At 55.7% G+C, this 13,468-nt stretch overlaps 1 protein-coding gene across 7 annotated transcripts in view; it reads left to right on the plus strand.

The window, feature by feature from the left end:
• The window catches only part of SPIRE2 (spire type actin nucleation factor 2), a 64,215-nt gene that overhangs the window by 35,558 nt on the left and 15,189 nt on the right, over nt 1–13,468 (plus strand). For all 7 annotated transcript variants that reach the window (XM_065567375.1, XM_065567374.1, XM_065567373.1 and 4 more), the window contains 6 exons: nt 615–974; nt 5,729–5,812; nt 7,175–7,339; nt 9,521–9,607; nt 11,015–11,138; nt 11,979–12,148. In XM_065567375.1, the coding sequence (XP_065423447.1) occupies nt 615–974; nt 5,729–5,812; nt 7,175–7,339; nt 9,521–9,607; nt 11,015–11,138; nt 11,979–12,148 (990 nt within the window). The remainder of the gene's footprint in view (nt 1–614; nt 975–5,728; nt 5,813–7,174; nt 7,340–9,520; nt 9,608–11,014; nt 11,139–11,978; nt 12,149–13,468) is intronic.

Raw genomic sequence — 13,468 nt, forward strand, 5'->3', positions numbered from 1 at the left:
CTCCAGCATTTATAATGGTGTTATAAGTTAAAAACACTTTTTAATATATTTAAGAGGGTCACACTACGTGAAAGGGGTCACCAGTACAAAAGTTTGAGAACCACTGCCTTCGCGGGAGCCAAGTTTGGTAATTACTGCAGGCTCACTAGGGGGTGCTACATGGTGATGGAAATCCTCCAAATGGCAGCAGTATGTGAAACGCATGGGCAGGCGCGGGGAAGGAAAGCATGATGTGATACCTGGCCCATTCCAGTGCTTGGCTACAGAGCTTTGTGACGCCCCCTCCCATGTCATGTGCCCTCGGCCAGCGTCCTAGCGCTGAAATCAATGTTTCTAGCTCTTCCTTGCCCTCCAGATGGGCGGCATAGCGCCTGCTGGCTGCCCAAGACCCAGTGGGCAGATGGGTAAGGCTGTGCGCCCAGCATCTAAACAACACCTTGTGCCCTTCCAGCTGGCCGCCTCCCCTGTGTGTGCCCTGGCATTGTTTGGGGGCAGAGATCGCAGTGCAGCTACACTGGATGTCTCAGCCTCCTCCCCTCCGGAGGCATCTCAGCGTAACTGGCCTTTCCCAGCCCCAGCCTCAGCCGCTGCTCTGCTCTCCTGTTTCCTTGCAGATGGTGCAGTCGCTGGGATTTGCCATTTACCGGGCGCTGGACTGGGGGCTGGACGAGAGTGAGGAGCGAGAACTGAGCCCCCAGCTGGAGAAGCTGATCGACCTCATGGCCAACAGCGACTCTGACGACAGCGGCTGCGGCATGGCGGACGAGGGCTACGGGGGGCAGGATGAAGAGGAGGAGGCTGTGGAGGGGCCCCCACGAGCCGTGCGCACCTTCGGGCAGGCCATGAGGATGTGCGCCGCTCGCCTGACGGCCCCCCAGGAGGCACAGCAACATTACCAGGCTGTGTGCAGGGCCCTCTTTGTGGAGACGGTGGAGCTGAAGGCTTTTCTCAGCAAGATCCGGGAAGCTAAGGAGGTGAGAGCCAGCCTTCCCCGCAGGAGCCTGGGGCGACCCGTCCTTCCCGAGAGCCAGAGCGTGTGGCAGTGATGCACGGCTAGCTGCCCACAGCCTGTGGTACTGCCATAGGGATTGGCTGGGAGGCTTCTTCACCATTTGCCTTGCCCTCTAAGCCGCTGGTGCTGCACTCTGGCCCAGAGGGGGCAGCATCTGAGTGTTGGGTGAAGTCGCCCCTGAAGAAACGCTGCTCTTCATGTTGCATTAAGGACCTGATTCCCCACTGCTTTGCTGCAGCGTTATGCAGTGAGTGGAGTCACCCCGGTGTAAAAATGGAGTAACACAGAGCTACCGAGGCCCCCCGGTGTGTAAAGCACTGCAGATCTCAGGGCCCTGGTAGCTGGGCATCTACTCCCTAAGGGAAATCCTTAGAAATCTGCACCTCTAACCGTCGGGGGGACCAGGGTCGGGGGCATCCCTGGGATTTCCTTCTGGCTTTTGTTCTCCGGGATGGCTGGTGAAAGCCAGGCATTTGATGCCAACAGACTGGCTTCTCCATTCCCACAGTGGCTCCGGACTTTGCTCTCACCCAGGTCATGCTCTCCTCAGTGATTCTGGTGCAGGGGCCATACAGTAACTGGCCCATGGCCTCACGTTCTGCCTTTTCCAAGCCTTCTGTTGAAGGGGAGGGTTTGTTGGGAGCAGGAATTGGCCTCCATTAGTGATACAAATACTCAGTATGGCTTAGTTCCCTCTCCCCAGCTCGCACAGGACTTTGCACAGGTTCATTGTGACCTCACCCCATGTGACTCACAACATCAGAGGCACGAGGGCAGGAGAAGACATGTGAGATGCCAGGTCAGGGTTGGTCCCTACAGACTCTTCTCCAGGGCTTTGTCCAGCCCAGCATTAGGTGACTCCATTGACGGGGCTGCTACATCTCACCATGAGGGAGTGTCCCCCGATAGTCCCCAAAATCTTCCTTTGTCTTATTTCATCCTCTGGCTCCTGACTTATACCCCAGTGCCGCCTGAGACAGTCCTTCTCCCTGGGAGGGAGGTGTTCTGAGCCCCATTTGACAGCAGAGCCAGGATCTCAGTCCTCTGCCCTCTGCTCTAACTGTCAGCCCCCCCGTCCCCCTCCCCAGGCCTCTGTCCATGGTGTGCCAGGGCCCAGAGGAGGCGGCCTGCCATGTGCATTTCGCCCTGGCGCTGCTCCCAGGGCAGAGCCAGGATCGTATTTATAAAAATGGGACACCCGGAGAAATCAGGAGGTAAGCCCCCTGAGACCCTCGATAGCTAGGCAGAGAGGTGGTTCACTAGCTTTCTGTGAGAGGTTTCCCTATATCCTGGTGTGGGGAGGGGCGACAGAGTCCCCGACCCTAACACAGCGCTGCCATTCAACAGCTAATTTCAGCTCCTCTGTCTCGTTTTAAAAGGCCGTGTCCCACCCCAGCCCTGACTGATAGTTGCCCACGCAGCTACCCCAGCCTGCAGCTTTCCAACCCAGGGCCCAGTGGGCTCAGTCAGGGAATTCCCAGCGTAATACCTGCGGTCCCAGTGAGTCTCAGGTCTGCCGTCTGGTGGCCAGATACCGCAGAACACTTGCATTGGTCTATGGCCGGACTCTACTGTTAGGGAATTAGCACTGCTGCAGGACACATGCCCACGGTCCCTGTCCCAGAGCTTTCAATCTTCAGTGAGCAGCTAGTGGGATGGGGGGCTAGCTCAGGGGTCCGGAGTAGGAGAAGTAAAAGCAGCAATACAGGAATGGAGCTGTGTGCATCAGAGCACCCCGCTGACTGCTCCATTGCCAGACCCAGAGGGGCAGACCCTTGATTCTCTGGGAAGGCCTGGGCTGGTCTAGGAGGGCAGGAGTCTGAATCTTTGGCTCTTCCCAGTGTACCGAGCTGCTCTAGCCTAAGATGATGATGATGACTGATATTGTGATAGTGTCCAGAGGCCCCGGTCAGGATCAGGGCCCCATTATGCTGTACACACACACAGTACAAGACTGTCTCTGCTCCACAGAACTTAGCATCTCGCCCAGCAGCAGACCCCACGGGGGGAGAGAGGGCAGAGCAATCCGGCAGCAGCCGGACCCCAGGCTGCAGGGCTGAGTTGTGTGCATCAGTTGCTGGCTTTCAGTCTGTTTGGTTTGCTTTTCTCTGCCTCTCCTCCCGGAGGTGGTAATGACCCCCTAGCTGTGTGAGACGCAGCCCCTGACCTGACAGGACCTGCAGGGGAGTCTCCAGAACGCTCCACGAGGCCCAGCATTTGCCTTTGCAGGGGAGTGAATCTGCTGCACAGCGTCACCATTCCCTACGTGACAGGTGGGGTCTTCAAGACCCCATTGGCATTGGGGGGTTGGTGTCTTGTGGCACCTGCTCTGACACAAGTCAGGCAAACCCGCAGTCCCAGCCTCAAGGGGGTTAAAGATTAAGCTGCAGTTTCCTAGGATTGCCTTGAACTCCACCCTTACGGGTAATCACAAGGCAATCATCTGTTCCAGGAAGCGATCTCATCAATCCAGGAATTGATGGGGTCAGCGGTGTCACCAAAGAGGCTGTTCACTTGCTCATTAACCTTATGAAACAGCTCAAGAAAAATGTATCCACCTCCCCTTGCTCATCCATCCCGACACCCGTGTCTCCAGCAATGCCTGGGGCATGAGTTGTGGTGGGTTCCAGAAATGCCACGTAGGGAGCCTGATATCCTGCTGGGCATTGCCGTGCCTGGTGGAGGGGAGAATTGCTGAGCTGCTGTGGGGGTGGGGGGGAGGCTGTGACCCCATTTATAGGATGGGAGGAAGCAGGGACCCGCTGACTGCGGTAAGCACTCATCCGATGTTGGGCATGTGGCAGAGAGGTTCAGCAGTCTGAACACTGGAAGGAAAACCCTGTATATATTTGGGGTCACAAGATGATGGCAGGACGATGCAGACTGCCCCAGGTCCACATGCTGTGGTTGCCCTTCCCACATGGGCATGAGTACCCATTTCCCAGGGCAGCCTGGAAATAAGGCGTACCTTTTTAACAGTGACAGTCATTAACCCCTGGGGCAATCTACCCAGGGTCGTGGCAGAATCTCCAGGACTGACAACTTTTACATCAAGACGGGATGTTGTTTTAGAAAATCTGCTGTAGGACTTATTGTGGGGCCGTTCTCTGGCCTGTGCTATCCAGGAGTCAGACTGGATAAGCCCAGTGGTCCCTTCTGGCCTTGGAATCTATGCAGACTTCTGACACTGCAGCTCCTGGGCACAAGCAGCAAGGCATGAGAAGGTTCCCCCAAGTCCTTCACAGCAGGCCCACACCTGCCCAGATGCACTGTCCCTGCTCGTAATGACATCCAGGAGGCAGCTGCAAGCAGCCACCATGTTATTACCCAGCTCCATGCAGCAGGCACGCAGGCCATGCAGGATGGGTCGGGCTGTGGGGAAGGTTTAAGATTGCCAAAGATGATCTGATGCAGGCAGAATGGGTGAGGGGCCAAATACTGACCCTATAGTTCCCCTACCCACTCTGCTGACTTCCTGGCTCTCCCGGGTAGTTTGAACAGGCTGACCCAGGTCCTTCCAGCCGAGGGAAATGCACCTTCCGTTATTTCAGCCATGGGTTAGAAAGTCTGCAGCATATTCCCGGGTGCCGCCCTGGGCAGTTGTCTGTGCACCAGCCAGAGTGCAGGTCAGGCCAGATGCCGCACGGTGGAAGCAGATGATGCTTCAGCATCACGTGAGATGAGCCTGGGAAACACAACCGCAATTTGCCAGCAATGATAGGGTCTCAAGGTTTTCTCAGTGGTGGCCAGGCTCTGATCTGCAGTGGGTTTATTAGCAATAAATAATAGTTCTCATTCCTCTGCTCCTGTCATTCCAAAGGCTCCCAGAGCGTGTTCCAAATTACACACACAGCTCCAGTGAAATGCAGCCCCCTCTGGGGGGAAGGCAGTAACCATCCATCCCTCCCAACGCTGTAGGGCGGTGACATACCCTCCTCTCCCAGGAAGTGCCATGGGACCTTTAACATCTGGACCGAACAGGCAGGGCCTCAGCTTGCCAGACAGTGAACTGCATGGAAATGGAAGTGTCCAGAGCTTCTCCTGGGGCACACGTTGCTGCTGGGGAAGACACAGGGGCTGTGCTCAGAGTCCATTCCAGGGGCTCCCGGAATCCAGGGGGGTGCGAATCCATCTCCCATCGTCCCCCCCAGGTGCTGCACACGGCTCAGTCGAGATGGAACAGTCCTAGGATGTATTTGGCGAGACCCACAAGCACATTCCCTTGGGGCCCAGCATGCTCCTGGCTAAGAACCTCCCCCCGGGCTCCAGTCAATGGCAGCTGGACAATCTCCCTGCCCAGCTCTCTACCCTAAGCTGTGGTTAACAGCCCCAGCTAGGGCAGTGGGTGGCCGGGGTCAGACCCAGTGCATGCCCAGACTTGTGGCTGCTGCAGAGTAGCTCCTTGGGGCAGGGACCAGGCCTTCTTTGTGACTTGTACCTGGCCAGGCACATTCAGTGCACAGTAGCCTATGGCAGCTGAGCCTTGTGGAGCTGGGATGGAGCTCCTTGGCCCCGCAACCCCCTACTGGGAGTGTAATTGTATCCGGGGGGGAGGGACTGGCAGGTGGGGGCCGAGGATCTGGGCACTCTTTCCTCATGCCCAGGGGTCCCTCTTTTTATGGGACCTGTTCAGCCAGGATTCTCCGAGGCGCATGTTGGGCTGGTGAGGTGCTGGGGACCCAGCATGGGGAACGTGACATTTCTGTGCTGCTGCAGATGCTGAGGAAGCTGAGGGAACAGGAGGAGGCGCAGGAGGAGAGGTCGACGGATGAGCTCGATAACCTGCGGAACACAGACTGGGTAAGTGGCGCAGGGTCGTCTCCCTGCGGGCGCTTTGAGCAGCAGCTCTTGCCTTGCAGGAGACAGAGGTAGTGGGGGGCTGATGGAAACCTGTCCGGGCATTCTTGTTTTGGCAGCCTAATGAACAGACAGAAGAAGCACTTGGGGAGAAGGGCTGGGATCCCGCGGGCCCAGAGGTGTGGGAACCTGCAAGCACCGCTGGCTTAGAGGTGTCACTGGGGAGACCCAGTCGTTCCTGGGACAGCAGGCACCGGGGTGCTGCAGAGACAATGTGCTGAGTCCTGCAGATTTATATCACCTCTGGCCAACCAAGGGGACGCTGATGGGCCATTCCATCCAGCCTGGCCTGCTGGTGCGTGTGGGAGAGCATCACGAAAACGGGGGAGCCTTTGGGGAGCTCCCACGTCCCACTGGGGACCCCGTCAAGGGCTGGCTACAGATCCCTGAGAGAGGCAGAACGATTGCTGCCATTGCGATCACTGGGAGGAGCGCAGGGAGTGTTGGGAACACAGAGGGGAGGGTGGGAGTGAGGTGCACTGGACAGGTCATAGCTAGAGAGTGGGGCACTGACCCTGCCTCCTCACCATCAGGGTCATAATCCAGAGCCTCCCCCCCGCTCCCCAGGGAGCAGGAGAGCTGGGAAGGGAATGGACACCTTTGCAGTACAGACACTGCCCTCTCACCTCAGCCTGCCCAGCAGGGAAAGCCACAATAGCCAGCCCCTTGGCTTTGGCATGGACCAGGACGTGGGTGGTCAGGCCCAGTGGTCGGAGCAGCGGCGCTCAGAGCCAGTGTTAGGAATCAGGAGCCCAGTGAAGGGCTCAGGAACCAGGAGGAGGGCTGGAACAGGCTGGAGCAAGGCAAACGCAGGAGAGATCGCCACTGCGGGCGAGTGTGTTGAGCAGCCATTGGCCAAGTGCTGCTGCTGGGCGTAGGAGCAGCCCTGGGAATGCTGCACGGCCAGGCAGGCCATCTGGCCAGTTTCGGCTGTGGTGGTCAGCTAATCCCAGGCCCGGCTGCAGGCCCTCATTCCTGACAGGCTTCTGGGCATAGTCACGTGCTCTAGACTGGAAACCGCTTGCCACCCCCATCGGAGTTAGAGAGGGGAAGGGCAGTGGGAGGTGACCCCGTCCATCTCCCTGCCAGTGCAGAATTGTTCCTCACACCAGGGCTAAGCATGCTGCCATCCTCCCGCCAGGTCAAGTCCCAGTGGCGGGGGGAGCATACAGAGCCCCCGCTGGGCTCCGTTCACAGGGCTCACGTCCCATGGTTAGCTGGGGCTCCCTTCCCCCAGGAGGAAACCTGTGATGCCGCGGGCTCATCTCCTCGGTAAGGGGCAGTTGCCCATTGTGTCTGTTCCAGGCCCGGCTGTGGGTGCAGCTGATGCGGGAGCTACGCGACGGTGTGAAGCTGAAGAAAGTCCAGGAGAAGCAGTACAACCCCCTGCCCACCGAGTACCAGCTGACGCCCTTTGAAATGCTGATGCAGGACATCCGGGCACGCAACTACAAGCTTCGCAAAGTCATGGTGAGCACAGTCATACCCAAGGGGCCTGAGCCACGGCCAGGGGGTGACTGCCATGGAGTGCAAGGGTCCTAGTGACAGACCATCTGCCTTTGGGCTGGAGCCCCCCCCACCTCCACCTCCTGGACCAGTTGATGCTGAAGGCCTAGCTCATCGTAGGGCTCACGCTACTGCTGGGACCTCACTCACTGGGCATTTCAGAGCCACCCCCAGGGTAATACATGCCCCTCCACAGACCAACTCACCCTAGTGCCTCTGCAGAGCCGAAAATCCTAGGACTGGAAGGGAGTTCGAGAGGTCTGTGATGGGTTCCCCCCAGGTTGCCACCCAGAAGTGGGGTACCACTGAGCCCCCTGACCCACCAGCCTGGGCTCCCCCTCACACTGTACTGCTATGGCAAGCTGCAGTGCCCTCCAGCCTGCACTTTCACCAGCATTCACACAGGTAGGGACACACCCAGCTGCAGTTACATGGAAGCTCTCTGACCACCAGCTTCCCAGCCTGGGATCCAGAGCACTACGTCCTGCCCTGGTCAAATCTGGCCAGTTTATGGGTTTAATACCAGGTCCGCCTCCCCCTCAATGTGAAGAGAACAATGCACACTTGTGGCAACCCAGCCGAGATTTTCCCCAAGCACTCCAGTCACAGCTCACTGGTTTAGATTAAAACAAAAACAAGTTTAACAACTACGAAAGATGGATTTTAAATGATTATAAGTGATAGCAAACAGATCAAAGCAGATTACCTAGCAAATAAACAAAAAACGCAAACTAAGCTTAATATGCTAGTGAGATTGGATATGAATTAGCTGATTTTCACCCTAAGAGATGATACAAGCAGGCTGCAGATCCTTTACAGCTTGGAATCCCCGGGTGTTTCATTCACAGGCTAGAAATGCCTTTAGTCTGGGTCCAGCACGTCCCCCCGTTCAGTCTTTGTTCCTCAGGTGTTTCCAGGACTCTTCTTGTGTGGGGAGTGAAGAACCCCGGTGATGTCACTCCCTGCCTTATAGAGCTTTTTGCATCTGGCGGGAACCCTTTGTTCCAAAGCTTGGTTCCTAGGCCAGTCTGTGGAAAAACACTGACATCCCAAGATGGAGTCCAGCATCACATGTCCTTGTAGAGTCACAGCAGCCATCACTCACAGGCTGTCTGGAGTGTTCTCAGGGAGGCTCATCACCAGGTGGGAGATAAGCTTCTCCTAAGGCCTATTGTTCTCCCTAATGACTCACTGCCAGGAATAGGCCCTTCCCCACCAGGTACACATCCTGTCTAGGGGGCGTTACCAGGTGTAACTAGATTTGAAGTACAGATACATAGTCAGTATTTACAACTTCAGATACAAATGACACATGCATACAAAGAGGATAATCATATTCAGCAAATCATAACTTTTCCAATGACGCCTCACATGACTTATCTTGCATAAAATATATCATAATATGCTATAATCATATCATAATAGCACTATGAAGAATATGGGGTGCAGTGTCACAAGGTCATCTAGTCCAGTCCCCTGCACTGAGGCAGGACCATCCCTGACAGGTGTTTGTCTAACCTGCTCTTAAAAATCTCCAACCATGGAGATTCCACAACCTCCCTAGGCAATTCATTCCAGTGCTTAACCACCCTGACAGTTAGGAAGTTTTTCCCTAATGTCCAACCTGAGCCACCCTTGCTGCAATTTAAGCCCCTTGCTTCTTGTCCTAGCCTCAGAGGTTAAGGAGAGCAATTTTTCTCCTTCGCCTTGTAACAACCTTTTATGTACTTCAAACCTGTTATCATGTCCCCTCTCAGTTTTCTCTTCTCCAGACTAAACAAACCCAGTTTTTTCAATCTTCCCTCATAGGTCATGTTTTCTAGCCCTTTAATCATTTTTGTTGCTCTTCTCTTGACTTTCTCCCGTTTGTCCACATCTTTCCTGAAATGTGGCGCCCAGAACTGGACACAATACTCCAGTTGAGGCCTAATCAGCGTAGAGTAAAGCGGAAGAATTACTTCTTGTGTCCTGCTAATACATCCCAGAACAATGTTCTTTTTTTGCAACAGTGTTACTCATATTTAGCTTGTGATCCCCTCTGGCCCCCAGATCCCTTTCCACAGTACTCCTTCCTAGGCAGTCATTTCCTGTTTTGTAGAGTCATTAACTCTTCCTCCTCTGTCTGCCCATCCCTCTCCCCACCAGGTGGATGGTGACATCCCCCCCAGGGTGAAGAAAGATGCCCATGAATGCATTCTGGATTTTATACGGTCACGGCCGCCACTGAAACAGGTAACGTTCGGGTGAACTCTGTAGTGCCCAAACTGCGGGTTTCTGACTGACCAGGCGCTCAGGGGCACGTGAGAATCCTCGGGAGGAAACCGGTTCTAAATCGCTGACTCAGTGAAAGAGCCTCCCTACCGAAGGGAGAGGCTGGCGCACTGTCCGTCAGCAGCCTTGCTCCAGTGTCCCCTTGTCACCCAGGGTTATCAGACCCCAACAGGCAGTGTAAGGAATAAGTCAACGGGAACTCAGCGATTCTGTCTGACCAAGGAGAAATGCAAGTCAGCGTGCTTTTGTCTAACACTGCCGTTTATTAGGTTTAAGCACACACAGATATAAGCAATAGGTCTAGAACATCCCAGATATTTACCTATATTCTGAGACAGTATTGAGTAATCAGTCACAGATCAGCACTGGCCAAACGCCTTCCTGCTGGACTGCTCCCAAATACCCTGTATTATCTGAACTTTTTATAACTAACTTCTACTAAACACATAGTAGGGGTCATTATAATCTAAGGCACCACTTTTCCTAACTTTCAATAAACATTTACTATCAGAGGCATCTAGACTCAAGGCTGTCCATCCACATATCTTTGTTTCACTCTGTTATTTACTTTTTCTTCACCCTCCTCCCATACTGATTAGCAAAACTGCCAGTAGCTATGACCTTGCTTCTGAAAGCCTGTCTCCAAATTAACCCTTAACTCTGTGGTGTTCTAGTTCATTAATTCAGAGTGGCTGAGTGCACATAATATGGTTGCAATTAGCTTGATCACAATCTGGGGTATATGCTCCCCTCAAATCCAGCGCAACGCCCTTGTCCCGTGCAGTGTCCCAGCACTGGAGACTGCTCTCCTCTCCGCTTCCAGGGGCACTTTCCCCTTTTCCTGGCACTTGCCCAGTGAGGAGGAGCGAAGGTGCGGGCCCTACCTGCTGCCGGCTGGGGCTGCAGAGAGAGGCTCAGCTGGGACCCTGCTGGCATGAGCTAGTGGCGCTCTTCCTTCAGCAGAACGCCTGGAGTAACACTGTGCCCTCGCGGCTGGCTCCAGGGGCAGCAGCATCGGCTTTCGGACCGAGAATCCCAGCGCTCTCTGTGAGCTCCGTTGTGATCTCTGCTCCTGGAGGGGCCAAGCACAGTACATGGGGCGATAGCGCAGTCATGGCTACTCCCCTGTCCAACATGAACAGGCAGCCTGGGGAGACGGCAGGTCTCAGGCCAACAGTGCTCTGCCTCCACAGGCCACGCTGTCCTTGTAAAAACAGGAGTGGCAGCCATGTGACCTCTGTAAGGGAAGCGAGGGGCTGCCCGGGGGCTCCTTGGTTGGGGAAGTTTGGGCAGCCCAGGTTCACAGCTGCCCAGTGCAGCGTCTCTGTTCTAAGCGGCCTGTCTCGTCTGCTCCTGCCCCTGCTGCAGGCGTCCGAGAGGCGGCTGCGCCCCATGCCCCAGAAACAGAGAACGCTCCACGAGAAGATTCTGGAAGAAATCAAACAAGAGAGAAAACTTCGCCCAGTCGAGACCCGGCGCCAGGGTCAGAAAGGTACCGTCCCAGCCCACTCCAGAGGGGAGTCACGTAGCTGCATGGCTCCATCCAGCACCCCCCGGCCTTGCCTCAGCATGTGGAACCTGTGGGGGGGCCCAAAACGTTGTCTCATCTGTGAGAGTCCTGAGGGGGGATGCAGGGCGCTCCGAAAGCTGCCAGCGAAGAGAAATCATAGGCTCACAGGGAGCAGCTCCAGCCCTAACCCTAACAGCAGAGGGCTGTTGAAACATGACCCATTCCAGATGTTCTGTACAAAACCAAATGCCAGATTAACAGTGCCCAGCACTGGCTGCCAGCAGGGTTTGAACCCAGGACATTCCCAGAGCCCCCAGCCCGCTCCGCTCCCCTCTCCCCCAGGCAGCGTGCGCAGCTCCTCCCTCCCACCTCCCCGTGCAGCGAGCTCTGTGCTCGGGAGGAAACTCAGAGGCCACGACTGCTCCAGTTTGAGGGGAAGGCATGATGGGCAGCTCTACCCCAAAGGTCAATTCCTTCCCGCTGCCTGCCGAGACGTAGCCATCCGGCATTGGGCTGGCCCTCTAGGCCCCATTCGCTGCATGAGTCCAGGTCTTGTGTGGGGCACTAGCGCCCATCGGCACTGGCCCCCAGCCCCATGGCTGGGGTGAGGAGTTCCCTGCACTGTGCTCTGTCCATGCAGAGAGGTTTCATACTCACTTCCTTCCCATATGGGCTCAGGGGGCAGTTTGAAACTGCAGCCCCCTCTAAGGAATCCCTAGGCCACAGGGAAGCCCGCACCTCTAGGTGAATACCATCCCCCCCTCCTCCTACCAGCCCTGCCCTGAGCACCTGTGTAAGTCTCTCCCCTCCCATGCCTGGCAGGTTTTGGCTCCCTGCCCTGCATCCTTAATGCCTGCTCCAGCGACGTGAAGTCAACCTCCTGCATCAACCTCTCTGTACCCGACTCAAGCACCTCCGCCCAGCGCCTGCGGCCAAGGGTTCTGCTCAAGGCTCCGACGCTGGCCGAGATGGAGGAGATGAATATCTCCGAAGTAAGTGCTGGTTATGTCTGTGGTCACTGGTGGGAGGGTGCTCAGGACTGCTGGTATCGGTGTCATCTTCTGGGGCAGCGAGGGGATGGCTGGCAGGGAGACACAGCCCTTGACATGAGTGCAGCAGCATGGCAGAGGGGCTCTGTATCTGAAAGCCAAGTGCCCTGTGTCGCTTTGCTGGGCAGAGCTCACCTTCAAGCCTGCCACGTGACCCTTCTTGATGTCAATGGCACGGCCCTGCCCCCAGTACATCAGGAGTTCTTCTGTTGGCTTGGCGGGAGCAAGAGAGGGCTCTACAAGACTGGCTGGGCCAAGGTCAGGAATTGTTTATGGTAAGGGGGGGCAGTCCCTGCCTGCCCCCTGGCAGCCCGGAGGGTATGCCCTGCCTTAGCTCCCCCTGAGTGGGGCCGCAATGGGTTCATGCGGAGAGCCCGAGGCAAGGAGAAGCCCCCACACTCTAATAAATAGCATGTGGCCTTCTACTAGAGCTTCAGGCCAGCAGAAAGTTTCTAAGGCCTTCACCACAGGGCCCTGGGTCAGCTCCCAAACTTAAAGTTCACAGACACTCTTTTGGTAAACTGGTTTCCCAGAGCCTGAGGAAAAAACATCCCCCACTGCTACCTGCATGACTTCTGCTCAACTTCCTCTTCCTGTTTCTATAGCCCATCTCTAGGGTGGGGTAGGGCCTCCTTCATTACCCCCTAGGCTAGCCCAGTTGTAGACTTCAGCCTGTCCCTCAAAGGGGTAGTACTCCCATCCCGAGGGCGATGCCTTTCACTTCCAGGTCACCAGTTCAAATCCAGCCCAGGACAACAGGGATTACAAGCTGTTGCTTTCTGCTGGTTGGGAACAGCCTGGGTATTGGTCTCTGGCAATCCCACAAAAACAACCAGCAGAGCTGGCCTCCTTAGCAGTGTCAGCACAGAAGACCTCATGGTTGGCTGGACGGGGGGGTGTGTGGGAGCTTGCACTGAGGCCACACGGCTGGAACTCCAGTGCTTCTTGCCAGCACTAAATTTTTTATTCAAAAAAATGAAGCAACGGCCCCAGGCTCCCAGCTGGGTGGGAGATCAGGCTCTCAGCCTCTCTGGGACTTTTGTTGTGTTGCCTCCTTTCTTGGACTGACTGACCAGTACAGAGTTTGTGTTGGTGTTGTGGTGGCACAATAAAAATGGCAAAAAGTTCAAAATACAAAGTAGGGAGATAAAAGAGAGATAGCTAAGTCAATACCGGAAAAGACTATCAAAAGGGCTTAGGTAGGCATCGTATGGCTGGTCAGTAGTCTCGACATCAGCAGTGTGGGGTCTGGAAAGTTCTCCT

This window comes from Chrysemys picta, chromosome 14, assembly GCF_011386835.1.
Source record: "Chrysemys picta bellii isolate R12L10 chromosome 14, ASM1138683v2, whole genome shotgun sequence".
Taxonomy (NCBI): domain Eukaryota; kingdom Metazoa; phylum Chordata; order Testudines; family Emydidae; genus Chrysemys; species Chrysemys picta.